The sequence below is a fragment of the Mesocricetus auratus genome, unplaced genomic scaffold (genome assembly GCF_017639785.1).
Source record: "Mesocricetus auratus isolate SY011 unplaced genomic scaffold, BCM_Maur_2.0 Super-Scaffold_100691, whole genome shotgun sequence".
In the NCBI taxonomy this organism is placed as follows: Eukaryota; Metazoa; Chordata; class Mammalia; order Rodentia; family Cricetidae; genus Mesocricetus; species Mesocricetus auratus.
Genome location: NW_024429267.1, coordinates 5,413,063 through 5,437,046, shown reverse-complemented (window position 1 = coordinate 5,437,046; position 23,984 = coordinate 5,413,063). Strand labels below are relative to the sequence as shown.

The window sequence follows — 23,984 nt, the reverse complement described above, 5'->3', positions numbered from 1 at the left end:
AGAGGAAGGGAAGAAGTGAGTGGTAGGGGCATGACAGGGGACATGGGGGATCAAATGCACTATATGCATGTGTGAAAATGTCACAACAAAACCCACTATTGTATAAGACTGATAAATGCCACTAAAACTTAAAACAACAAAAAGTAAGGTTAGTACATTTAGAGACATTCCCAATACTATGGACTCTGATGGATTAGGTCTTTGTTTTTGTTTTTGTTTTGGCAGGTGGTGCTGCCTATAATGAGTGTTAGAGTCTGGATGGCACTTCCATCATGGCATAAGTTGTGCTAAGGTCTGGGTGCCTACTAAGGTCTGTGGCCCTGCTACACCCATTAGACAAAAAGAAAAACATGGAAACCTGGCCAGCAGCCAGAGGGTCCAGGGTGTAGGCAAGGTGGCAGTATCCATCCTAACTGGGAAGAACCCCCCCCCACACACACACAGGATGTGAATTTTGATGTGGCCTAACTATGGAGGGGAATCACAGTGACTTGGCTGTTATAAAGATTACACACTACCACAGGGATTTGTTTAGATTACACCCTCAGACCAGACTTTCTTGAACAGCTAACGGATAAGGTTTTCCTCTGAGCTGTGGGGGTTGGAAAAGTGGGAGCCTGGTTCCAGCCACATCCCTGGCTGGCTACAGTCCTGTGCAGACATTCCAGATGGCGTCCATGGGGAGAAAGCTTGTCTCACTGCAGAAGTGCTGGAGAAGGCAAGGTGTGGCCTGCACAGGTCCTGCAGATGACAGCTTTGCCACTTCCCGTTTTGTGTGAGGAGCGGGGAGCTGCTGAAAGTTTTTCTTGGGCTAGGACTCCGTTCACAAAGACCTGGGTTCGGTCCCCAGCACCAAATAAACTCCAGTGATGGGCGGTACATGCCTATAATCCCAGCTGCTCAAAGTTGGAGGCAAGAGGATCATTTTCCACTACAAGCTCAGGAGAACAAGAGGACCCTAGGCTACATCAGACCCTGTCTCAAAAAGAAAAGGAAAGAATGAGAGAAAATGAGGCCAGCAAGATGGTTCAGTGGGCAAAGGCACTGGCCACAAGCTTGATCTGACTTCAATCCCTGGGACCCACGGACTGATGTGGTGAAAGGGGATGGCTGAATTCTGTAAGTTGTTCTCTGGCCTCTAACACACACACACACACACACACACACACACACACACACACACACACACACACCAAACAAATCAATAAAACCTGGCATCAGTTTTTTTCACCTTTTAAAATAATTTCTTTACATGTATTTGTTGATTTGTTTTATCTATTGAGTATATGTGTAGGGGTCAGAAGATTACTTGAGAGACTCAGTTCTCTCCTTCCCTCATGTGGGTTCTGGGAATCAAACTCAGGTTATCAGACCTGGCAGCAAGCGTCTGCGCTCACTGAGCCATTGTCTCAGCTCAGTTTCCTCATCTTTAAAACTGGGACTCACCAAGAGGCCCTGTTTAAAGTTTAAAGTCCCAGCTTTAGGAAGGAAACAGGGTCTCTTTCAACCAGTTCTTTTGCCTGGCTTCTGGCCCCTTCTTCTGCTAGCTGCTTGTCCAGCATTCTGACATGCTGACCTGGCCTGGAAAGGCCTTGAGAGTTTGCCATGTGCTGCCAGACCCTACCATAAACTACTTTAACCTTCCTGGTATCAGTTCCTCATCTTTAAAATTGGGAAAATAGTAAAGGTTAGATGAGATAACATGGTAGTATTCCACCTAGAACTTGGCCAATAGCCCATAAAAATTCCCTCCACTCTTCACGAATAGCACATACTCCTTGACCACCTACCAAGAGGTCAAGGAGCAGACATCTGGATACTTCACTCAAGAGAGAGGTTATTATGTTTGGTCAAGTAGTTCATCTCCTTGTCTAGTCTCCTTAATCAAAGCTGTTATAGAGGACTTCAGATACCCAAAATGTGGAGGTTGTGTTATAGGCCCAATAATGGGCATGCAGTCAGTGCTCAATAGATGTACAAAGCAGGTTCCTACTTTGGACAGACAAGCAATGTAGGACTTGTCTTTCCTGATGCCAAGATACCCATGAGCAATTGCATAAGCTTTTGGGAACTCTATGATGTCATTGCTTCTCCAGGGTCACAATACAACATGCTTTCTATGGTTGCTCAAAGATGTATTACAGTATCAAAACTGAGCAGAACCTTAGAAGTCAGTTGCAAACCCTACTCTGCAGGTGTGGAATTGAGGCCCGGAGAGATTCGGTAACTTTGGCAAACTGATGGTCACACAGCATCAAATCCCAGGTAAGATTCCTGGCTTCTAACGTAGTATTCATCCTTCTCCCAATTCCAGGAGCTGCAGGTACTCCCTGCCCTATGTACTGTCTTCACGACTCAAAAGAGGTGGCTCATGCTTTTAATCCTAGCACTTGGGAGGCAGAGGTATGTGGATCTCTGTGAGTTCGAGGCCAGCCTGATCTACAGAGTGAGTTCCAGGACAGCCTCCAAAACAATACAGAGAAACCCTGTCTAAAAGGCTCCACCATCCAGGCAGGAGGTTGGCAGGGGCTGTTTTCTCCAAGGACAAAGGTTATGTCTCCTTCATCAGGCAAAGCTCTTCTGGAACAGAAACTGGATTTCCCTCAGCTGACTGAGGAGTCCAGAGGTTGGGGCTCAGGATTCCACTGAATAGACGGTGCTGGAGAGGTGGCTCAGCAATTAAGAACCCCTGTGGTTCTTTCGGGAGCCCCAGTTTCTCGGTTCCTATCACCCACTTGGTGGCTCACAAACATTCTAACACCAGCCCAGGGGATCTGACACCTTCTTTTGACCTCTGCAGGCACCGGACACTCATGTGGTGCACACACGTACATTCAGGCAAGACACACATACCTAAAAATTAAATAAGTAAATCTTTTAAGAGGTTTTTTTAATTAAATTAAAAGAGAGAGACCCTCCTGGGTGCTGACTGTGTGGCTGCAGATATGAATAAGGCTTGGGTCTGAGCTCCTCCAAGGCTCAGAGCCGGATGCTGGCCTTTCTTCCCCACCCCCACCTCCCTCAGCGTGGGGAGTGCAAAGTGGAGAGGGGGTTTGTTAGAGGTTGGGCAGGGGTCAGACAGGGCCTGGGAACTCTGTGGGCTGCCCACAGCCAAGACAGTTCCTTGTCCTCTACGTCTCCCAGAGGGCTGCTCAGGATCTGGGAGGAGGAAACTCCCAGCTGCACACTGCACCAGCTGGGGCCCCAAGGGTGGGACCAAAGGGCTGAGCCTCAGCTCAGATTCAGAACCATGATCTCCACCTTAAGTGGACCCCTCCCCATCTTCAGGCTGTGGACGGTGGAAACAGGGTGTGTGCACGAGCCCCCACCCACTCAAGAGGTCTCAACTTGGGATAAAATGGATTGGAGGATAAACTCCACTCAGTCTGGATGAGTTCTGTGATTTTTGCCTCCTGCTCTTAGTAGAGGCCTGTGATGATTCTGTCTGGCTGTTTGGCATCTGCCAGGTGTCTGGAACAGCCTAGCTGAGGGCAACTCTGCAGCAGCCCTGGGATCCGGACAGCCTGCCTTCTCTACCCTGACTCCCAGGCTATGCAAGTGGAGAGATGCAGCCAGGCTAGGTGGGGAGCAGGTTATAGGGCTGGTAGACAGAGTTCTGTAAATTCCAACACTGTCATTCATAATTGAGGAAAAGCCCCCCTCATCTGGAAGCCTCCCAGACAATCTCTCCCTGTCACTAAGGCCTAACCAGGATACAGGCAAAGATCTAACACTACAGTGTCCACTTGTCTCCAAGAAGGGGTTGTCATGCCTACTGCTGGAAACATTTTAGGCCCTTCCAGGCAATGTCTGGTCTCAGGGCAGGAGAGATACTGGGCAGAGGGCCTAAGATAGTGCTCATGGGACTTCTGCCCACCCCGCCTCCTTCCCCTTTTCCTGCTGAGTCCCTGGGGAAGAGCATCTGAAATATTTCTGGCAGTGTCTTCGAGGCTTCTGGCTTCCCAGGCTCACACAAGTGGTCCCCACACTCCAGGCCTGATTTGATGGGGTGAACTAGGGAGTGTCTTAAGGGAGGCTCATCTGCATGTTCTATGTCTGTGTCCTAAAAGGGGAGAGTAGGTCTCCTGCCCTCCTCCTCCTTCCTTTTTGGTAAGGGATGTCCTCCCAAAGGAGGGCCAAAGTCGAACATCTCCCAAGGGGCATTTACCACCCTATCAAAGTCTGGGCCTCAGCTTCCTTGCCCACAAAGCAGAGTGGTAGGAGAAGGCAATCATCAAACTCCTTTCCATCTGACATGTTGGGACCTAGAATTAGATGGTCAACTAGGAAAGCTGTGCAGAGTTGGAAAAGTGCCACAGACTGGGCTGCAGGAGGCCTGGGGATGTCCATCCCAAGCTGCAAGACCCTGGGCAGGGCTCTTTCTCACTTTGCACCAGGTCCTCATGGGAATCAGTGAGCTTGAAGTTCCTTCCACTGCCCCCCACTTTCAGCACAGGAAGCAATAGAGCAGCGTGGTTAAGGATATAACACTAGGATCAAACTGGCTGCATTCTGGCCCTAAATCTGCCACCTGCTGGTCATAGGCTAAACCTCTGGTACTTTAGTCCCCTTATCTATCACATGGGGCCATTAGTAGCATCTAGTTCAGGGCTGGGGTACAACTCAGTAAGCTTAGCCTGCACAGAGGTCTGGGCTCAACCCCCAGCACTACATAAACTGTGCATGGTGGCACATGCCTGTATTCCAAGCACATGGGAGATGGAAGTTAGAGGGTCAGAAATTCAGGGTCATCCTTCTTGTACAGTCTGAAGCCAGCCTAAGATATTTCGGACCCTGTCTAGTGAAGAAATTCAGCTCATAGTGTTGCTGTAAAAAGTAAGCAGATATTGTGTATTCAGCAGCCACACTGGGAGTAGGGCTATTTAGTAAGCGCCCATGAGTGTTGCAAGGATTGGGAGTCAAAGTGTTTATTAGGATGCAGCTTTAAGTGTAGCTTAAATTTAAGTTATTATAGGAAGAAGACTTTCTCATCCACAGGTATACCATCTTCCCAGAACCTATACTTTTCTTCATTCAAGGTGACAACAGTCATAGAGGGGTCAGGCAAGTGAATACCAAACACCAGCTTCCCACTTCCAAGTGAGGGGCGGCTTCTGCCTATAGGGGCTCATTGGATGCTCCTTTACGTGAAAGGAAATGGGCTCGAAAAGAGACTCAGAAATGCAGAGATGGCTAGCATTAAGAGCAAGCCTCGACCATGCTGGGTAGACCTACCAAAATAGCTAACCTGAGCAACTGGGGAGCTCACTGACCCCAGTTTATAAAGCTGGGGAAGCAGCATAATATTAAACCTGACCCCCTGAATGTGGGGTCAGTTGGGGGCCCTGGGCAGTTTATGGGGCCTCTGGCAGTGGAACCAGTATTTATCCCTAGTGCACGAACGGGTTTTGGGAGCCCATTCCCTATAGAGGGATTCTCTCTCAGCCTAGAAACATGAGGGAAGGTCTAGGTCCTAGACTTTGATGATTCTTCATGGGAGACCTCACCCTCCATGGAGAGTGGTTGAGGGTAGAATGGGGCTTGGTGTGGGGCATGGGAAAATGGGAGGGAGAGGGAACTGGGATTGGTATGTAAAATAAGATTGTTTTTAATGTAAATAAAATTTATTTTAAAAATTCAGGTAATTATTTAAAAAAAAAAAAAGAGCAAGCCTTTGCTCCTCTCCCAGAGGATGGGGTTAGATTCCCAGCACACACATCCACAAGGGTTCGCTCAACTGTCTGTAATCCCGGTTTTCAGTTCCAAGTGGTCTGAGGTCCTCTGCTGGCATCCAAGGGCAGGGCATGCATGCGATGAACTTACATTCATGGAGGCAAAATCATGAAGGGGCAATAAGTGGGCTAAGTGCAAGCTTGGGCAGAGGCACACTTTAGAACCCTGGCCTAGTGCTCCACTTTGGTCTCTTTCTTCAAGCTGCCTGCCCCACCCTTATGAGCTGACAAACTCTGGTCCCCACTGAATAAGTCACATAAAGTTGCTGGACCTCATTCAGAACACCTTACAGAATTTGTCCCAATACTGTAAGTAGGTGTTCCTAATGACCCTATTTAAAAATTATTTATTTTAGCCGGGCGTTGGTGGTGCACGCCTTTAATCCCAGCACTCGGGAGGCAAAGGCAGGTGGATCTCTGTGAGTGCGAGGCCAGCCTGGTCTACAGAGTGAGTTCTAGGACAGCCTCCAAAACAATACAGAGAAACCCTGTCTCAAAAAAAACAAAAAAATTTTTTAATTTTATATGCACTGGTGTTTTGCCTGCATGTATGTCTGTGTGAGGGTGTTGGGTCCCTGAGAACTGGAGTTACAGACAGTTGTGAGCTGTCGTGTGGGTGCTGGAAATTGAACCCAGGTCCTCTGGAAGAGCACTGCTCTTAACTACTGAGCCGTCTCTCTCCAGCCCCTCTATTGACCCCATTTTAATGATGAGGAAATAGAGCTTTGTATACAGGAACACAGCTAAATAGGATGTTTTTACAAGTAGGCCTGGCAGGGCCCAGCATGCGGTGGGTATTCAGTATATGGTTTAGTGTTGTCACTATTTCTTTAAAAAAAAAAAAAAAGGTAACTGAGTCTCTGTGGAGGTGGGATGCATGCCACAGCGTGAATACAGAGGACAAAGGACAACTTTGTGGAGTGGGCTTTACCCTCCCAGCTTTATATAGGTTCCAGGTTGAACACAGGTCAATCAGGCCTGTGGCAAAGAACTTTTACCTGCTGGACCATTTCACTGGCCCTTGTCACTAGTCTCTTAACAGAAGTGAATGACCACACAGGTGTCCAGATGCCCTCTGGGCCAGGCGGGCATCCAAGCCTGCGGGCCACATCACATGAGCCGTCCTATCTTTAGTCAGGAAGGTATTTATATCCCCCAGGGAAGGTTTTTTTTCTTCCCCGCTTCGGGGTAACCCCAGAGTCAGTAGCCCCAGGCAAATCCAGCCCCCCCCCAGCGGCAGCAGCCTCCACCCATCTGGCTCATCATGCCCCCAGGTCCCGAGGTCCCGGTGCAGGTGTGGGTGGATGGCCAACTCTTCCAGGCCGAGCAGTCGCTGCTGGTGGAGCACTGCGGCTTCTTCCGTGGGCTTTTCCGCTCTGGCATGCGGGAGGCGCGCGCGGCCGAGGTGCGCCTGGGTGCACTGAGCGCCGCGGGCTTCGGAACAGCGCTGCGGGTGCTGCGTGGGGAGAGGCCGGCGCTGGAGGCCGACGACGAGCTGCTGCAGGCGGTGGAGTGCGCTGCGTTCCTGCAGGCGCCCGCGCTCGCGCGCTTCCTGGAGCACAGCGTCACGTCGGACAACTGCTCGCTGCTGTGCGACGCGGCCGCTGCCTTCGGCCTGCGCGATGTGCTCCACAGCGCTGCGCTCTTCATCCGCGATGGCGCGCATGAGCTGGTTGCTGAATTGGAACTGCCCGAGGCCCGAGCCTACGTGGCGGCGCTGCGACCCAGCACCTACGTGGCCGTGAGCACACACACGCCCACACCTGGCTTCCTGGAGGATGCATCACGCACCATGTGCTTCCTGGATGAAGAGGAGGACGCGTGGCGCACTCTGGCCGCTCTCCCTTTGGAGGCCAGCACGCTGCTGGCAGGCGTGGCCACTCTGGGCAACAAGCTCTACATTGTGGGTGGTGTGTGTGGCGCCAGCAAGGAGGTAGTGGAGCTGGGCTTCTGTTACGACCCAGAAGGTGGTACCTGGTGCGAGTTCCCCAGCCCGCACCAGCCACGCTATGATATGGCGCTGGCCGGTTTTGAAGGCCGCCTCTATGCCATTGGTGGCGAATTCCAGAGGACACCCATGAGCTCTGTGGAGTGCTACGATCCCGCCACAGGCTGCTGGAGCTTTGTGGCCGACTTGCCACAGCCAGCTACAGGGGTTCCCTGTGCCCATGCGCGTGGTCGCCTCTTCGTGTGCCTGTGGAGGCCGGCAGATATCACTGCCGTCGTCGAGTACATGGTTCAGATGGACAAATGGCTGCCGGTAGCTGAACTGTGTCGTTCACAGAGCTACGGCCACTTTATGGTGGCCCATCGTGACAGTCTCTATGTGGTGCGTAACGGGCCTTCTGATGATTTCCTGCACTGTGCCATTGATTGCCTCAACCTGGTCACGGGTCAGTGGACATCGCTACCTGGCCAGTTTGTCAACAGCAAGGGAGCACTGTTCACATCCGTGGTGCGCGGGGACACTGTCTATACTGTCAACCGTGTATCCACGTTGGTCTATGCCATTGAAGATGGCACCTGGCGGCTGCTCAGGGAGAAGACTGGCTTTCCACGACCTGGCTCTTTACAGACCTTTCTCCTGCGCCTGCCTCCTGGCACTACTGGGCCTGTGGCCACCGCGTTGCCAGAGTTGTGACCTCGGAATGACTTCCGAAGACTCGAGAGTCTTCATGAGCCCTGACTATGTGAGCCGGGACTGAGGAGCTCTTGGGAACTCCTTTTCCTCTATTGGGACTCTCGGGTTTCTACTTCCTGGTAGTGTGGATATCCAAGAAGTTCCCAGCAACACAGCTGCCGAGGTCCTCAGATCACTTGGGCTCTGCTGAGAACTGGTGGGTCACAATCTCAGGGAAAGAGGACTATTTGGACAATCCAGGCTTGTAGTCCAATAGCCAACGACTGAGCTATGGCTAGAAGTGGGTTAAGTGATGTTAACCAAAATGCAAGTGTCAGCACAATGCTGGGCCTAATGCGAACTGTCGTTGTCAGCTGAGGTACAGAAAGCCTAGGAAACTCGGTCGTAATAGAAGTGTCAGAATGACAAAAAAGGGGGGGTCTATACATAATTTGCCTCCACCCTCAACCTGAAAATAGCATGTTAATTTTAAAAAATTAAAAGCAGCACATAATGCAATAAAAAGAATGCTAAAGCAGTCAGCATGAAAAAGGGAAGATGAAGAAAGAATGTGAGTCCAAGAAGTAGGCACATATACAAATGGCATAGAGGAGACAGGAGACAGTCTAGAGGAGCCGAGTTAGACCACAGAGTCTGAGTCCTCCAAGAGGGAAGAGGGGCAAGACTGGACCAGACAGGTAAGCTCCAGCCTTTAAAGGAGAAGAGCTGAAGATGGAGGTATTTAGGCAGTGAGTGAGGCTGGACTGACAGCAGACAAAACTCAGTTGAGCTTGGAGAAAGACTGTGAGAGGGAGCAAGTGTTCCCTACAGTAGTTTTGGGGACTCGAATAGAAAGGAAGCACTCAGGTGTGATTCGTTTACCTCTCTTTTTTGTTATCAGTGTGGGACAGTAGATTGGTCCCTCCTGACCAGGTTCCTGAAGGTGTAGGGAGCCTGGTCCTGCTGATCTCAGTGCATTCCTCCATCTCTCTCCTAATCTCTGCTGTGGCCATTCCCCAGGCCTGTAAATGTCTGCCCTCTTCCTCTCGCATTGTCGGCTCTGTTCCCACCTCCTTTCAGCAGGACTGGCTGATCCAGATCCTGTTTTCCTGACCTGGCTGCCTGCGTCACTCACTGATCTCTGTGACATTCTGTTTGTGCAGCCATACCTGTATGCAGATGATAAGGGTAGAGGCCCCATGCAGTTAACTGAGCCGGGCAGAATAAAATGATGTCTTACAAGAATCACTAGTTAGGGGTCTGCTGCTGCTACATGTTGTTAAACAACTCCTGTCTTAGAAGCCATACCCAGAGCTGGGTGGTGGCGGCGGCGCATGCCTTTAATCCTAAAATTTAGGAGGCAGAGGCTGGAGAGGTTCTCTGAGATCTAGGCTAGTCTGGTCTACAAAGCAAGTTCCAGGACGGCAAAAGCTACATGGAGAAGCCCTGTCTCGAAAAGCAAAAAACAAAACAAAACTAAAAAGGCAATACCCAGGCCCAGCTTCTGCTACAAATGCCTGCTTCAGTCCTCCAGCATGGCCATGTGCCCCACAGACTTCCTTCAGTGGTCCTGTATTGCCTCCATCCTCCAGGACCCAAGGCATGCAAAACCCTGGCTTCAGAAGAAGAGAACGCAGCAGTAGCATGGTACTTCCTGAGCATAGCGCTGGTGTCAGACTGTCACTTGCTACCTCTTCTCCTAACCTGTGTCCTAAACCTGAAATGAGCTGCCTTCGGGAGTGTGAAATTTTCCAGCCTTTGTGAAAGTCTAGTCTGATGGATCACAACAATAAATCCTGACATTTGTATCCTATGAATTCTAGGCAAATCATTTCTTCCACAGTCCCTCACCGGTGGTTCTGTCAAAAGTGTACACACACACACACACACACACACACACACACACACACACACACACTTTCGTCATCAGTCAATGACTTATTCAACTAATGGGGGAACTAGAATGTGAAGCTGGTTGGAAAGATCATCTGAGAGACAGAGATTTGTATATTGAATTGGCAAAGATGTGTGGGAGTAAGTTCGCTAGGCCAGAGATGATGCTGGTTCATGTCTGAGGGGCAATAAAACCATCATTTTAATAGTCTTGTCCTGGAAAAGGATCTTTGTATCTTCACATATGCACATGCACAGACTTGTGCACACCCACAGGCCAGCACAGGACTTAATGATATCCGGGGCCATGCAATAAATAGTAAGTCACTGAAATAGAAGTACATAGCCCTTCATAATTAAGTCAGTCCACTGTTTAGCCCTGCTCCAGACTGATGCTGTAAAGACCCACAGTCCTCCTTTGGCTCTAATTCAAGGTGATGAACATTTTTCCTAGCAGCCAGAGCGCTGCCTCTTATATCATTAAGGTCTGTCAGCTCATGGCCTCTTTCTCAACTCAATGAACTCTAGGTTTGGCTCTGACAGGCCTGCTATACTGGGTCTCTGCACTCTTACTATTCTCACCCAAAGCAGCATCTTCCTTTAGAGATGACTTTTATATATAGTAATGAACATATGATGTTCATACAGTTTCCCCAAAGTTGACTTATTTCAGCATTTAAGCATTTGAAAATTTTAAGCAAGAGCCAGGTGTGGTGGCACATGCCTTTAATCCCAACACTAGGGAGGCAGAGGCAGGTGGATCTCTGAGTTTGAGGCCAAAATTATTTACATAGCAATTTCCCAGACAACCAGGACGACATAGAGAGACACTGATGGGGGAAGTTATGTGTATATGTCAATAAAGCACGGTTGGCCAATAGGGAAGCAAGATAGGTGGGACTAGGAGTCTAGGAGGATATAGTCAACTGAGCCGTTGCCATGTGATTCCCAGGAAGAGGGGATGCAAGTCTGTGTTCTCGAAAAGATAAGTCCTTATAAAAATATGTATTGGCGATTATGGGTCAATAATTCAGAGCTAGCCAATGAGAAACAATAGCAAGTGGTCAACAGCTCATAACTAATATAGTGTCCTGTATGTTATTTGGGGGTTTAGACAGCTCAGCAGGGTCCAAGCGGCTGGCAGGGAAGACAACACGTTACAAGACACTGTCTGAAAATTTAAAAAATATTTAAGTAAAAATAAGAAGATAGCCAGGCGCTGGTGGCACACACCTTTAATCCCAGTACTCGGGAGGCAGAGGCAGGTGGATCTCTGTGAGTTAGAGACCAGCCTTAGTCTACAAGAGCTAGTAGTTCCAGGACAGCCTCCAAAGCCACAGAGAAACCCTGTCTCGAAAAACAAAAACAAAAACAAAATAAAAAAAAAGGAGATAGCCCAGGGTAAAGTGCTTGCTTTGCAATTGGGAGGATCTGAATTTAAACTCAAGAGCCTATGTTTAAAAATTAAAAATAATAAGTAAATAAAAAGCCAGCTAGCACAAAGAGAGGTTATGAAGGAACTGCAGAGATAGCTCAGCTGGTACAATGTTGCCTTGAAAGCACTGGGATCTGATCTGATCTGCAGCATTCACCTTAAAAGGCTGGGTGTGGAGGCATAGGCATGCAATCCCAGCACTGGGGAGGCAGAGATGCTGAAATCCCAGGAGCTTCCTGGCCAATGAGAGACCCTTTCTCAGGAAGAAAAAAAAAAGGTAGGCGGATGGCATCTGAGGAATAACAACTATCTTATGGACAAATGGCACAAGCATGAGCACATGCATGCAAGCACATGTAAGCACACATAAACATACTTGTGCACACAGTCACACTATGGTGGTCTGAATAAGAATGGCCCCCTTAGGCTCATACATTTGAATGTTTAGTCATCAGGGAGTGGCACTACTTGAGAAAGATTAGGAAGAGTAGCCTTGTTGGAGTGGATGTGGCCTCATTGGAGGGGGTGTGTTGATTGTGGTTAGCTTTGAGGTTTCAAAAGCCAAAGCCTAAGCCAAGCCCAGTGGTTCACTCTCCTCCTGCCTGTGGATCCAGATGTATAACTCTCAGCTACTTCTCCAATAACATGTCTGCCTATTCGCCACCGTGCTCCTGCCATCATGATAATAATGGATTAAACCTCTGAAACTGTAAGCAAGTCCCCTTTAAATGCTTTCTTTTATAAAAGTTGCCATGGTCATGGTGTCTCTTCACAGCAATAGAGCACTGACACACACACACACACACACCACACACCACACACACACACACACACACACACACACACACACACACAATTGTGGTTCTCTACAAGAGGACCGCTTAACTGCTGAACTCTCCCCAGCTCTGTCTTCCTCTACAGCATTTAGCATCATCCTCTCTGCTATATTTTCGCCTGTTTCTTGTCTTTTTCTCCCTGCTAAAATGTGAACCCCATGAGAGCAGGGATCTCCTAACTCATGGTGCTAGGGATTGAGCCCAGGGCTTCCAGCGTGCTAGGCAAGCAGCTTCCCACTCAGATCGAGGGCAGAGACTTTTGTTTGTGTTGCTCACTGATGTATCACTGCACCAGGAACAGTGTCTACAACACAGCAAGGATGTGTACCACCTGTTAGATGAATGAGTAGTGTTTAATGGATGCCTGCTGACAGAAAGGACGAATGGATGAGTCAATAGATTAAGAAAAAAACCAACCCTGGGGGAGGTACATAGCGAGCCTCAGACTTCGGAGGGGTAGGGAAAGTTCCTGTTTGGGCAGTGAGGGTTGGGGTGGGGGTGAAGACGCTGTCATGGGGAAAGGATGACCTGTACACCCTGGGAAGAGTCGGATCTGGGAATAGCAGCAGCCACCGTGTCTTCCTTCCAGAGATGGGAAGAGGCTGTGGTTGGAAAAGCTAATCACCCCGTGAAGGATTGCTCCTCTTGGCCATGGAGTACACACAGCACCAGTCTGTTTATTTTCCTCTGGCCCCGAGCAGCTGCTCCTCTTTTTCATACTAATTGTTTTCTTCAAGTTACTGTCACTCCTCAGGAGCAGCAGCAAATTAGCTGTGCTGGTGTGAGACCCAGCTGTCAGGGGACAAGCTCCCTGGGTGTGGGGATCATGGACACAGGACCCAGAGGAGAGGTCTCATACAGCAGTGTCCTCTGCAGCCTCGAATGTCAGGAAGCATGGAAACAGGGAGCCTTCTCTCTAGCAGCTAAGAAAGGTAACAGGGGAGCTGGGGAGAATTCAGTCATTAGTGTTTGCCCAGTAGGCACAAGAACCTGAGTTCAAGTCCTCGTAATCCCAGCACTTGGAAGGCTGTGGCAAGAGGATCAGGAGTTCAAAACCAGCCTCAGCTACAAAGTGGGTTTGAGGCAACCTGGGCTACCAAAACAACCACAACAAAAGCTGGGCTTGTAATTCAACTGCTGAGGAAGGAGAGGTAACCAAGTCTCTGGGGGCTCCCTGGTCAGCTGGCCTACATAACTGGTAAGCTCCAGGGCCCTGTGAGAGACCTTGTCTCAAAAAACAAAGTAGATAATTATACCCATGGTTGACCTCTGACACACACAGACTGCAGAAATGAGACACTGTGATAGGGGTTTCATGGGGCTCAGTCTGCAGAGGGACAGCCTTGCTTGCCCACCAGTCAGCTGGTTTTAGTGTCAAATGTTGGCTCTGACCGTTTTGTTGTTTGTTTGTTTGGTTAGATTTTTGGGACAGGGTTTCTGTGTAGCCCTGGCTGCCCTGGAACTTACTCTGTAGACCAGTTTGGTCTCAAACTCAGAGCTCTGCTTGCCTCTGCCTCTCAAGTTCTGGGATTAGAGACATGCGTCACCACTGCCTGGCCTGTTCTGTTGTTTATTTTTTATTTGCTTGTTTAAGACTGGGTCTCACTGTGCAGTCCTAACTGACCTAGACCTCACTATATGGACCCGCCTGACCTTGAACTCAATTACATCTCCATGCATCTGCCTCCAGAGTGCTGGGATTAAAGATGTGTGTTTTGCCGTGCATGGCTCTTTTTTTTTTCAAAGCATTTTAATTCTATTTGTCTAAGTGTTTTGCCTGCTTGTGTGTTTGTGCATCATGTGTGTGCCTAGTGCCCAGAGAGACCAGAAGAGGGTATCAGATCCCCTGGAACTGGAGCTACAGATGATTGTGTCCTGCCTGTGGGTGCTGAGAACTGAACCCAGAACCTCTAGAAGAGCAGCCAGTGTTCTTAACTAATGAGCCTTCTCTCCAGCTTGATTTTTTTTAAAAGATTTATTTATTTATTGCATATACACTGTTCTGCCTACATGCCAGAAGAGGGCACCAGAATGAATTGTAGATTGAATTGTAGATGGTTGTAAGCCACCATGTGGTTGCTGGGAATTGAACTCAGGACCCCTGGAAGAACAGTCAGTTCTCTTAACCTCTGAGCCATCTCTCCAGCCCCTTGATTTTGTTTTTAAGATTTATTTTTATTTATGAGTGTGTGTGGTGTGTAGGTATGTCCTTCTGACTAGGTTTATTTATTTTTGAAACAGGGTCTCATGTAACCCAGGCTGGCCTGGGACTTGCTAGGTAGCCAAGGCTGACCTTGAATTTCTGAATTTCTCATCCTCCACTCCTACCAGTATTGAGATTGCAGGTGTGTGTCCCCCAACTCCTTACTTATTGAGATGAGACCTTACGTTGTTCTGGCTGGCTGACCTTGGACTTCCAGACTCAGGGGAATCCTCCAGCTTCAGCCTCCCAAGTGCTGAGACTACAGGCATGTACCTCGACCTCAGCTCTAAACCTGGTTTCTGTATAAAAGAGAGATGGAGATGTGGTTGACACTGAAGGCTTACAGTCATCCTGCAGATGATGCCATGCACCTGAGCTGTGAGGCTAGAGAGGAGGGTGGAGCCTGAGCATGCAGGCTGGAGAACTCAACTTCTAGTTTGTAGGAAATGGGAGCTGCAGCTTGTTTTTAAGGCAGTGAAAGTGACAAACAGAAATGTTTGGGTCACATCACTGGGCTCCTGAGACCAGGAGGCTCGAGTACTTCAGCAGAGGGAGCCAGAAAGGGTGCTTGAGTCATGGACTTGGTCCCCAGCTCCTCCAGCAGTTTTGTACTGACTCTCTCCTCACCACCCCCGCCAATTGCTTTGAGTGACAGCTCCTGTTGGGTGGCTATTTCCAAGGGTGGCTATTCTCAAGTATTCCTTTCAGGCCTGCAGGTGTAGGGTTGGAGAGAGTGCCCTGCCACTGCCCCATACTGCCCCTGGAGCGGCCCTTCACCCTTTGTAAATAGCCTTTGTCCTCGGGTTTCCTCTAATGACCCAGTTTGAGTGTGTCATCTTTCCGGGCAAGGGCCTGCTGGCTGTGTGCCTGTCCCCTCTGGCCCTCAGCAATCTGGGCACCAGCGCCCAGCAGTTAAACTTGGGCACAGCAAAGCATATTGGCAAGTGTCCATCTCAAAGCTTGGACTGATCACACAATGATGGGAACCACAGAAATGCCTTCCGGGTAGGGGTAGTGTCTCCATGACCGAAGTTGGAGTCTTGCCTCACCAAACCACTTTGAGGAGGAAAAACCTGACCTTTTGAACTCCTCTTAGGGGAATAGGAACAAGCAGATGTAAGACCTCCTGGCCATGCCTCCTAGGTAAGGGATCCAGTAGACTCCGTAGCTCCAGACTCTAGGTTGGGCCTGGCTCTCTCCTCTTGGCGAGGTCTGAAGTAGCCACACAGCAAGATCTCTGGAGGCCCTTGTTGTGGAGTAGGGAGGGCCACCCACGCTAGGCATTTTGTGTGCATATTTGCGATGGGGTCAGGGAAGGAGCTGCGTGCAGGGCCACGGGGAGAGCGAACAGAATGGTAGGAATGTGCCAGAAGCTGGCTCAGACTCTTCTGGTTCGAATTCATTTTCAAGACTTTCTGACTGTGTGCTCTTGAACACCTGTTTAGCTTCTGAACATCTGGTGGGCATCTGGTAGTGGCCACAACTGTGCCTAAACTCAAAGGGCTGGCAGGAGCACAGGAAGAACTTCAGACAGTGGCTGAACCAGGAGCCTCTCCACCTCAGGGAAGGACTTGCATTGTCTCGGAAGTAGCAGCTGGTCTGGCTGCCAGTGGGGAAGGGAGTCAGTCAGTCATTGACTGTAGCAAGAGTGGAGCCACGAGGAGGGGCTCCGGGCCTGGGAAGCAACTGTCACCATTCTCCTGCCAGGACATTGTCTTCAAAACACACATCCAGGTCCTCTCCATTACAGGGACCTGGGACAGAGCTCCTGCAGGCTGGGTTGTGCAGATGGCTTTCCCTGCTACAGGTCTAACTGAAGATGCTGACACCAGGAATATACTGTCCCTATTACCTGTCCCTGAGAGCCCTGGACCCCTATGGAGCTCAAAATGTTTCCCTTAGCATCAACCTCCTCACCTCCCCACCCCTACTCAAAAACAACTCTGTGTGTGTGTGTGTGTGTGTGTGTGTGTAAACAACAACTCTGAACTGTCCTCAGGCTGTCTCCTTGGTCACTTGCCCCTGCACAGTAGAGTTGATACAGCAAAGGGACAAAGGTAGAAGCTTCCTAGACCAGCAGCGCCCACCTCTCTCCACAGAGCTTAGCCCACTGTGCCGCAGAGCTACGTGGTATGCTTCTGACTGCTCAGGGAAGACCCTGATGTTGCTGAGAAGCTTCCAAAAGGAGTGGGCACTGGGGCTGTCAGCCAGCTCTGGTCTCATAGGGCCTTTTGAAGTTGAACACTGGGACCCTCCCGGAAGCCACAAGGATCTCTTCTTTATCCCAGTCCTGTACACCTGGGTCCTCCAGGCTCTGGGGGATGGCCACCAAGGACCAAGCATGGCTGGCTGTCTTGTCCCCTAAATTGCTTGAGAGTAGCATCCTGAGTCCCCAGAACTTTACCTTGTCTTTAAGGGAAGTCAGTTGCCTTCAGTGTGGGTCATTTCTTGCAGGGGTGGCTTTCTCGTGTGTGTCCCCTCCCTTCCTCCTACCACCCCTCCTTCCCTGCCTTCCTGTTTGTCATGTTCTTTCTCCATCCAGAAGATACTAGAGTTTCCATTCTAACCATGAGCTGTGCCAGGGTGAAGGACAGAGACTTCCCTGAGGCCTTGTAGTAGGATGGAGGAGGGAGCTGCTTCATGGTCACAGGACCGTAGGGGTCAGTTCCTAAGTATTGACAATGCCTCCACTGGGAACCAGGGCTCCTGGTGGCCCATAGTCTCATCCAGCTCCCCGTTTCTCAGTCTCGCAGTCAGGCCTGTCTCTAGGTCTCCGGGAGGCAGGATGTACTCAGACTGTGTGTGTTTTCTCACCACATCCAGCAGGAAGCGTGGCTGTGTGCAGCAGAAGGAACACAGAACCAGACTGGAAGGCCTTGGGTTCCCCAGAGCTCCCTGGGACGGGGAGGGGCAGGCACTCAGTGGCACAGGCTCTGCAGCAGGAACAGATCTACCTTCCCCACGCCAGGAGCAGAAGGGGAGCTCTCAAGGATCCAATGGTACATGCCAGAGTAAGCTGGCCTCAAGCAGTGACATGTGTCCATGTCAAGAGAGGCCAGGGCACCTTGACAATGCACTGAGATGTCTCACAGCAGGGGGAGGGGCTGCCCCCCCCCAAGTACTTGAGAATTACCTAAGCACAGAGCTTGCTTAAGTTCTTGGAACTGCCTGGCTACTGAGGGAATGTGGAAACTGGCTAAGTCATCCCCTGGGGCCTGTCCTGGGTACCAGCTCCCCAGCACCCCAGCACCCCAGCACCCTGGCACCCTGGCACCCTGGCTTCTAACTTTGTACTTTCATCTGGAACCCAGTTAATGTCTCTGTTAAACCTGGAAACATTTTCTTAATGACAAAATAAATCAAATCGTAGGTTAAAAGTCTCTTGAGCAGAGAAAAGCAGATGACGGCGTTGTGTGGGCAGTTGCCCAGAGGACACAGAACTTGCATCTCCTGAGTGGGTGGCCTTATAAGGGCAGGTTCAGGAGGAGAGTGGGCAGGAGGGAGGGCCACCAGCAGTGGCAGGAGCCCTGGAGGCTGGGGTGGGTGCCTCAACTGTGCAGGGTAGGGAACCAGCAGGCTTTCTTGACCAGGACCCAGTTCTGTAGGGGAAGCTAGTCCAATAAGCCCCAGGGACCCCTGCTGGACCCTTTTATTGCTGCCATCATTAGCCTAGACAGTGGCCTGTGTCATGCCTGCCTCACAAACCAGCTCAACTCTAGCAGCTCACTGAAGGATTGAGACCATTTCCTCCTGTTCCCAGATGATTGGTATATATACATACATACATACATACATACATATATATATATATAGAGAGAGAGAGAATTGATGAATGTATTAAAAGAAATAAATGATAAAAGCAAGTAAACAAAACAAAAATCCTACGGCCTCATCTAACCTAGGCTGGCCTCAAACCCTGGATGTAACTGAGAATGAATGACCCTGAATTTCTGACTCTCTGCCTTTACTTCCTAAGTGCTGTAATTCTCAGGATGAAACTCTACTCCTGTTTTATGTGGTGCTGGAGTTTGTATCCAAGGCTTTTTGCATGCTAGGCAAGAATTCAACCAATTGACCCACACCCTAGCCATATCCCCAGAACCAAATCAGTTGTTTTTTGGTGGCAGCTTTGGCTCATGGCCTGGGTAGCAGCTCCTGAAACACAAGGCAGAACCCCCTCACAGGCACCAATGCAGAGTTGAGGAGAAGCAACACAGCGCATTTGGAGTGGGACCTGTTAGTGAAGAGAGCAGAGCCACCAGTTTCTGCCTTGTGCAAACCACCCTTGACCCCTGAGTGAAAGCACATGTACCCCAAACTTCCGCTGGGTAGTGCGTATAGCAGGGTTTCATTTCCTAAAGTGGGAGGGAGGAAGGTGTAGAGGGAGAGAGGACGAGGGGAGAGGGAGTGGGAGAAACATGGGGCAGAGACTGAGAGATTCTCTTGGAGATCCCTGCTTGCTTGTGCTCCTGTGACATCATACATACGGGCAAAGGAGAGGTGAGGCCCCAGAGGTGCCTGCACTGAGGGTGAAGCCCGGGGTCCTCCCTAGCCTTCACTAGAAAAGACTTCCCTGAGACCTCGAAGCCCAGATCTTCCTCATAAGTAGGTATCACGGTCACGGTTGAACAGCTGGCATATGCCCCTTCCTGTGGCCAGCTTTCACTGTGCCTAAGACCCACGATAGCAGAGGGCCATGTGCCCTCTGTGGAGACCAGCAAAGACTTCTCTAACAGCAAGCAGACAGGCCGGGGGCCACAGCACGGACTTCAGCTTAGGGAGTATGGAGGGAGAGGGCTGACAGATGGGGAAGATCTTGGGAGAGACTTAGGCCTCCTGAGTTCTCCACTCCAACTAAGATCTAGAGGGTGTGTCTCTCTCCACTGTCCCCTGCATGGAAAGGTCAAGGCTGAGAGGAGGTTATGGCAGCACCTTGGCCAGCACTCCTCCCGTGAAAGCTGCAGGAGGCCGACTCCCACTGAAGCCAGAGCAGCAAGGCTCCTCCAGATGGAGCTGTGCCAGCGAGGGCCAGCCTTAGGAGGGACTGACCTACCTGCACTTCAGCCAGTGGAACTAGGAACTCAGGGCCTCACGGACAACCTGCCTCGACATCATCCCATTCTAAAACAGGAACGTCCCATGTACAATGCAAGCCCAGATGGTTACTTTAATCACATGTCATGTGGGGGAAGCACTGCCCCCATGAGGCAGGCTGAAGAACAATTCCCCAAAAGGCTCTATTCTAATTCCTGGAACCTGTGAACTGTCATTTCTATGTAAAAAGGTCTTTGCAGATTGATGAGCCTAGGCACTGTGAGAAGGCAGATCATCCTAGATTAGCCCTGCGGGCCCAGGGTAATCACCAGAGTGCATCAGAGGAAGTAGCCAAGGGTGAGCTAGACAGAGGATATTTTGTGCAGTTTCCTGGGGGCATAATGAGGTTGAAAGCTCGGTCTGAAATAGCTGCTGAGACAACTGTCCTGTCAGATCAGGGGCTTCCTTTTCGCCCCACTAGCATGCATCTCTCAGGACTTAGTGGGGACCAGGAGAGGGGACAACGCCTAAGAGGACAGTGGGATGGCGAGAGGCACAGCTGGATTTGCCTCTTGGCGGGCTTGGCTTTGCCTGGGGCTTGGACTCTCCCATCCTTTGGCCTCCCCTGTAGGGGTCATCTTGTCCAGACCCCATTCAGGTAGCCTGGGTTTGTCATCTGCTGGTATCTCAGGAGCCTTAGTATTAGTCTAGAGCCACCATTTTCCCAGGTGGCCCTTCCACAATCCTTCTTTTGGGCTACTCTCTTCAGCTCTGCTGGTCAGAGAGGCTGGGTCCCTGGGGTGGGGGCAGATTTGCTCAGGTTCTGAGTTTGGTTACAGAATGAGGTCATGTTAGCTGGGGAAACGGATGAGAAAACCAAGGACATTTCTGAATCAGAGGTTTCAGCCGATGGTCGCTCTGTTCCGTAGTTTGGGGGCCTGTGGTGAGGCACAACATTGTGGCGGGAGTCCTCGACAGAGCAAAGCTGATCACGTAACAGTGACTGAGAAGTGGAGACGAGAGAAAGGGCCAGGTCCTCTGCAGGACACGGTGTAACTTCCTTCCACCATTCCCTGACCCCAGCGCCATCCGCCAGGGGCTGTCTTAAATGTGAACCTGGCAGCAGCACTTAAGCAAATCGTCACAGCTGGTGTTTGCTAAATGACAGGGAGAAAATATACGTGAATGGGCTGGTGGAGCCAGTGCCACAAGCATCCTATGCCCTATCCCACTCAACATCGCTGAAAAGTTTCAATGTTTTATGAATGAGAGACTGAAGCAGAGAAGATGAGCAACTTTCAAAAGATCACACAGCTTGTTAGCAGCAAGGCTAAGCTTACAGTCCCATCTGATTTCAGAGTCCATGCTTCAAACTCTATTTTCCCATCTTCTAAAAAAAAAATAGTTAAGGGGGTGTGACTTGTGAGACACCACCCCTCCCTGAGGATCCATACTATAGATCCTATAGGCAGTTAGTAACTGCGAGGGAGAGACATTTTCTTTAGTGTAACTACTAGTAAATTGCCCATGCTCCTGTCAGCATCCCTAATCAAACGTACAAAGTCATTATATAAAATGAATGAAATATAAAAAACACCAAACAATATTTACTGTAAAGTAACAATTTTCCTGCTGTCTCGTTTGTAGTTTCCCAGGGGTGAAGACGGAAGATCTGGCGGCAGAAGGAAAGGATGGAGCAGTGAGCGGTTGGTGGGCCTGCCAGCTGGTCACCGCTAGTTCAATGGACTCTCTAAAAGTGGCATTCTGCGCCAGATTAACTTAAGAGGAACATGAATTCAGACTTTATTTTACTCTTTTCCAAGTCAGGTTGATTTTTAGCAACAGACTCATGACCAACTTTATGCTCTCTAGCTGATTTTTTCAAATACTTCCTTGTGCAGTGCCTTCAGCTTACTCAAAGCAAGTTAAAAGGCCAGGGAGCATTTTTATTTTGTTTTGTTTTTGTTTTTTGGAGACAGGGTTTCTTTGTAGCTTTGGAGGCTGTCCTGTAACTTGCTCTGTAGACCAGGCTGGTCTCAGACTCACAGAGATCTGCCTGCCTCTGCCTCCTGAGTGCGGGGATTCAAGGTGTGTGCCACCACCACCCCAGGGAGTAGTTTCAATGTGATTTCAAGCTTACTGGCACTGAGACTTAGCAGAAAGCACAAAGGAACTCGGTGACCTTCAGGAGACCTGGATAACTGGCATAAGATTTTTTTCTCTTTTGGGGCCCTGCCATCACAAATGAATCACACGGAATCTTATTATTACTTATGAATGTCTGACCTTAGCTTGGCTTGTTTCTAGCCAGCTTTTCTTATCTTAAATTAACCTGTATACCTTTTGCCTCTGGACTTTTCCTGTTTCCTTACTTCTGTAAATCTTACTCTTACTCCATGAATTGCTGGGTACCTGGGAGGCTGGGTGGCTAGGTGGCTGGGTGGCTGGCCTCTGATGTCCCCTCCCCCTGTTCTCTCATTGATGCCCTTCTTCTGATTGTCTCCTTCTATTTATCGTCTCTGCCTGTCAGCCCCATCCATCCTTTCTCCTGCCTCACTATTGGCTGTTCAGCTATGTATTAGGAGCACCAGGTGTTTTTGATGGGCACAGTATCACAGCTTCACATGGTTAAACAAATACAACATAAGCAAAAGTCACACAACTTAAAATAATATTCCCCCACAGGTAACAGTCCTGAGCCTGCTGTCTCAGCTGCAGAAGTCCCCAATAAACACTGAGCAAGGGAGTGAAGTGCTGAGAGACATGGGCACTTTCCCTGGGTTTTCCACAGGCCTCTGCTCCAGCTCTGTTTACAGAACAAAGAGAATGAAAGGTCTGAGTCCTGGTAACCATCAGAGACCTTCAGTGGGCTGCTGTGAGAGGCAGGGGCATCAGTGGTATGGCCTGTGACCTCTTGCCTGAATCGCAGGCCACTCCAGCAACTGGTCCTCTCAATCGCTTGAGACCTCTTAAATATAAGCTTCTGGTGACTAGAGAAAGCTGTTGTCCCAATCCCCAAAGATAACAGGCTGGTATCCGACCCAGATTATCTAGAGGGTCATGCACGTGGGTCATGGACCTGCTGCATTGCAAAGACCTTCAGAGAGCCTCAGATATCAAACATGGTTGGACAGCTACCTGGGAGACTGAGGTCATAGAAGGATCACACAAGCTCAAAAGTTCAAGATCAGCCTGGTAAAACAAAACAATACAATTCTAACCAACCAACCAACAACAAACCCCCAAATTCCTACAGGCTACCCATCTGTGTTTTCTGAGTCAGATATAAGGTGCTGGACCCAGGGATTCCCTAAGGATTCTCATGAAGAGGAGCCAGGTCTGGAAAATGTAGACCTGGTCAGATTCCTTTGTTTTAAGTTTGAGATAGGGTCTAGTTATGTAGCTCAGTCTGTCCTGGAAATAGCTCTGTAGACCAGGCTGGCCTTACACTCACAGAGATCCACCTGCCTCTGCCTCCTGAGTGCTGGGACTAAAGGTGGCTTATCTGAGAAACAGTTTCTCTCCACTTGCTGCTTCTAGAAAGCAGCAGCTACTTCCACCTTGGCATTCTGTGTGCTTCAGGGTGAGCGTGCCCTGCTTTGTTAGTCTTGTTAGGTTTGGTTGGTTGGTTGTTTTTTTGAGACAGGGCCTCTCTGTGTATCCCTGGAACTCACTCTGTAGATCAGGATGGCCTGGAACTCACAAAGATCTGCCTGCCTCTGCCTCCCAAATGCTGGAATTAAAGACTTGTGACACCACACCTGGCTTTAGTCTTATTAGTTTTTGTTTTGTTTTGTTCCCTGATCCCCCAGTCAGGGTTTCAGTGTGTGTGGTAGTTTGAATGTAATTGCCCCATAAGCTCATAGGGAGGGCCATTATTAGGAGGTGTGGCTTTGTTGGAGTAGGTATAGCTTTGTTGAGGAAGTTCGTCTCATATGCGCTCAAGTCACACTCAGTGTCTCAGATCACTTCCTGTGGATCAAGATGCAGCCCTTTCTCCACTCTCAGCTCCTTCTCTAGCACCATGTCTGCCTGCACGCCGTCATGTCCTGGTATGATGATAATGGACTAGACCTCTGAACTGCACACACCCAATTAAATGTCTTCCTTTATAAGAGTTGAGGTGGTCATGGTGTCTCTTTATCACAATAGAAACCCTAACTAACACAGAGTGTAACAGCCTTGGCTGTCCTGAAGCTAGCTTTGTAGAGCAGGCTGGCCTTGAACTCAC

General features: G+C 49.7%; 1 protein-coding gene and 1 long non-coding RNA gene across 2 annotated transcripts; both read left to right on the top strand.

The window, feature by feature from the left end:
* Positions 1–541: 541 nt before the first annotated feature.
* On the top strand, positions 542–23,832 carry LOC121137505. Its single transcript, XR_005874762.1, has 3 exons — positions 542–1,119; positions 2,196–2,265; positions 21,401–23,832. It is a non-coding gene; the product is annotated as an uncharacterized LOC121137505 (long non-coding RNA).
* Kbtbd13 (kelch repeat and BTB domain containing 13) lies at positions 6,857–10,160 on the top strand. Its single transcript, XM_005075538.3, has one exon. It carries the CDS (start codon positions 6,997–6,999, stop codon positions 8,371–8,373), a length of 1,377 nt encoding a protein of 458 aa, XP_005075595.1. The 5' UTR covers positions 6,857–6,996; the 3' UTR covers positions 8,374–10,160.
* Positions 23,833–23,984: the final 152 nt, after the last annotated feature.